This window comes from Frankliniella occidentalis, unplaced genomic scaffold (genome assembly GCF_000697945.3).
Source record: "Frankliniella occidentalis isolate FOCC.00 unplaced genomic scaffold, Focc_3.1 Scaffold16, whole genome shotgun sequence".
Classification (NCBI taxonomy): domain Eukaryota; kingdom Metazoa; phylum Arthropoda; class Insecta; order Thysanoptera; family Thripidae; genus Frankliniella; species Frankliniella occidentalis.
Window position 1 is genome coordinate 661736 of NW_026267146.1, and position 3808 is coordinate 665543.

The following is a 3808-nucleotide window of genomic DNA, read 5'->3' on the forward strand; positions in this document are numbered from 1 at the left end:
TTAATGTCATGCACTTTCATGTTATCATATTTTGTTATTTTCTTTTTAGTTTTAAAATGATTTATGTGTTCTCTTCAAACTTACCATACTTTCCTTGACTAGCCAAATTAAGATCGTGACCCACCTGTTCCTTCACTTTATTTCATTGGCCGGAATGGTTCCCCAATTGAAATTGTAACTGAAATAGGTAATGCTAAGGATCTTATTGATAAAATTGAAAACATTGAAAACATTCATCTGGGGAAGACTCCAGTAAATCCAACACCATCAGCACCTGCATCAGGTTTGTGTGAAACCAAACATGTGAATAAGTTCCAACTTAGACTGCTTTCTTAACATTTGTATTCTTTGTCTATATCACATGTTGCAGCCCCAACAAATGACGGTGTTGCAAAGGAATCAGAGCCAAGTACATCCACAGGTCTGTTAATTGAATCTTATTTTGACACAATTGCTTTGCTTAAGTTACCTGTGCTAAAGTCCATTTTGATTATTTATAATTTTCTGTTACAGTTCCTTTAGATGATCGAGTAGAGCGGGCTAAGGAGCTACTAGAGGAAAAGAGAAACAAAAAGAAGCAACAGGAAGAAGAAGAGGCTCGCCAAAAGGAGATGCAACGTCGAAAAGAGGGTCAAAATGTCCAGGAACTCAAACGCTGGCAGCAAGAGCAAGAGTTAAAACAACTCAAAGAAGAAAGACTGAAAGAGAAAAAAATGGAACAAGAAGCCAGACAACGAGTACTGGATCAGATAGCTCAAGACAGGTAAAATTAGAAAAATGTATCAGGTACCCATTTGCTCTAAACTTCAAATAACACTTTTAATCTTTCCTCACATGTAGAGCCGACCGAAATGCCCGGAATGCCTCATCAGCATCTTCTCCTTCAGTTGCTCAACAAGGAATCAGTGCCCCCACATCAGCAGCAAGGAACAGTAATGAGGCCCGCCTACAATTTAGGCTGCCAGATGGATCAACCTATTCTAATAGATTTGATGCTGATGCTACCCTTGGTGAAGTACGACAGTACATACTTACTAATGTAACTCTTCCCTTTAGGTAAGCTTATTAACTGGAGTCTTAAGTTGTAAACTTTTCCTTGTTAATTATTTGGTCTAACCTGTTTCTGTTTTTATTTTTGTGTTTGGTTCAGAGATTTTTCTTTAGCTACTATGTTTCCTCGTCGTGAGTTCTTTACCCAAGATAACACTTCAACTCTACGTGATCTTGAGCTTGTACCATCTTCAGTAATGCTTATTCTTCCGGTAAGCTGCACCTTTTTAAATTTTCCATTATAAAAGTCCTCAGCTGTTGTATCAGATTTGTTACGTAAAATCTCTGTTAATTCTTTAGGTTTGTGACAATACTGTAACTGTAGAGGAGTTAGAAAATAAGAATTCCATTGGTGGTGCCATGGGTACAATTTTGGAGGAGTTTAAAAATGAGAATTTCCTTGGTGGAGACGTGGGTGTAATTGCAGAGCAGTCTAAAACAAATGAGAATTCCACTAATAGGGGCATGGGATTCACTCAAACTATTTTCATGTATCCTCTGACACGCCAGATGTTATTCATTTTATTTTTGCTGATTTCTTGTTTTGTGATTGTGTTTTTGTTGTAACCCTGTTCGTTTACACACCAGGCTGGTGGTAGAGTTGTGGCAAGTCAGAACAACACTGGATTAATTGGGTTGGCTCAAACCCTCTTAATGTTCTTAACATACCCAGTTACGCGCTTGTTCACATTCATTCGCCAAATCTTTTCTGGACCGCCATCAAATGGGGGAAACACCACTTCAGCTGCACCTACACAATCTCAAAGACAAGGAAGCAACCAACAAGACAAAAGGTATTGATATTAATGTTCAGTGTCAGTGTTGTGTGTTCTGTTTATCTTTATCATCATTTGATGTGCATTCATTTTTTAAACCCTAGACCACAACGGCGGAGTGGAGGAGCATACCGTAGATCTGGTAACAGTAATGTGCACCGTTTACATCAAAATCAGTCATCATCAGATGATGAAAATAATACATGGAATGGAAACTCAACACAGCAAATGTAAAGGGACATTTGTGTCTCAATGTACATTTGACAGTCATCCAGTATTTCATCCAGCTGTGAGAAAGGAATATTCAATAATGTATAGAAATATTTTCTCTTTGTTTGATTTTTAAAAATGTTTCTTCAAGTTAAAAAATACTGTATTTGTGTAAATGGTGTTAAGTTTCTATGTGAGATATGACATTGTGACAGGGAAGTTCAGTTCTGTTTCGATATCTTCATTATGTTTGTGGTTTGCCTGACATGTTCTGAGAAGTTCTCTTTTACAGAGGGTCTGTGATTTTACACATTTAAACATCTGTTTGAGGAATTAAAGTCATTACCATTGAAACTGTCTTAACTGCATGCTGTTACCTCATTCATAAATTAGATTTAAAGTCAAGACTGGAGATTATAAAAAAGTTATCGTACGGCTGGAAAGTCATGGCCAGCGGAGAGCAAAAAATATCACCGGATCACGGGATTTCGAACTGACGAGTAGGTTAATGCCGGACCTCGACCCTGGACCCCATCGACTTAGACGTCCCTGTTTCTAGCTACACGATTGTAGCTACAGCCGACAGTGCTCGAGTCAGCTTAAACTGAACCGTCTATAGACGAATTCATTACTTCCGCCAATGCTAGAATATCAACCAGAAGTAAACAGCGCTAAGAACTAAAGCGAAAACGAAAGATATCAATGCCCCTCCGAAGCTCTGCTCTCGCCTTGTCAAAGCGCTCGGAGGGACAGGGGGCCGCGGGGCCGGATTCAGGAAAGAATTGCCTACTCTCCAGGCGTTCTCAGCGACAATCATCGACCCGCGCCTAGATTGACACGGCGTACGGCGTCACTTCTTAGCTTTAGAAAGGATTTATGAGCCTGGGGTCAAAAGGAGCCTAAACCCAAAGTCCCCGTCACGACAGACGGCTTAGAGAGAATAAGCCGTGGCCTACCTCGCAGGCGTCCAAGCGACAGCTCGTGTCGCGGCAACACGTCCCTGTTCATGGACACAAAAATGTGGTCACAAATGGGCCAACATACGATGTCCGACGCCACCAGCCACACGCCCCTTTTGTAGCTAAACAGTTGTAGCTACAGTCGACATGGCCGCATGCAGCTTCATCCGAACCAAAATTTTCGGCCCTAAGATCAACTCCTGGGCGGGGCAAATTTTTTCTTTGTCGCTTTTTGTCTCCCGTTAGCCAGGACCGAGCTCAGTCATCGAACCCGGAGGAACAAGTAGTAGCCGAGTATGTTAAAGCGTGATCGTTGGCAGAACGTGGGGATAGTCGGTAGTTCGAATCCCGTTCCGCGATCATTTTTCTTGCTCTGCTGGCCAAGTGTCTTCGGACATCAGTCACAGTTGAGATCTGGATGCCGCCGAGATTTGTGCTCTGCATCGTCCTGTCGTGGCCAAGTAGGTAGCGTCCGGGCCCGGTATGGACCTGGTCGCTGGTTCGATTCTCGGCCGGGTGATATTTTACGCGCTCCGCCGGCCATGACTTCACAGCCGTCCGTCACCTGATGTGATGGGCCGGTACGCAAACAGTCGCTGGTTCGAATCTAATCGACGGAACCCTTTTGCCCCTCTGCCAGCCATATGTTTCGGGGTGTGAGACACAGCAGAGATAAGCTTCACCTATCCAAAACCCTCATTGGCTCAGTTGGTAGAGCGCGCGCCTGGGACGCGGATGGTTATCGGTTCGAATACTGACCGAGGCTTTTTTTCCTATTTCGTAGTTTGCGGCGCGGGGACCAAGGGGTAGAAC

The 3808-nt window shown here is 42.9% G+C and overlaps 1 protein-coding gene across 2 annotated transcripts in view; it reads left to right on the top strand.

The window, feature by feature from the left end:
* The window catches only part of LOC113206053 (UBX domain-containing protein 4), a 19022-nt gene extending 16632 nt beyond the window's left edge, over window positions 1-2390 (top strand). The window contains exons 3-9 of one of the 2 annotated variants that reach the window (XM_026421950.2): window positions 113-283; window positions 371-421; window positions 514-763; window positions 841-1056; window positions 1151-1262; window positions 1639-1844; window positions 1931-2390. In XM_026421950.2, the coding sequence (XP_026277735.1) occupies window positions 113-283; window positions 371-421; window positions 514-763; window positions 841-1056; window positions 1151-1262; window positions 1639-1844; window positions 1931-2060 (1136 nt within the window). In that variant the 3' untranslated portion in view covers window positions 2061-2390. The other variant, XM_026421957.2, reaches the window with a different exon arrangement.
* Window positions 2391-3808: the final 1418 nt, after the last annotated feature.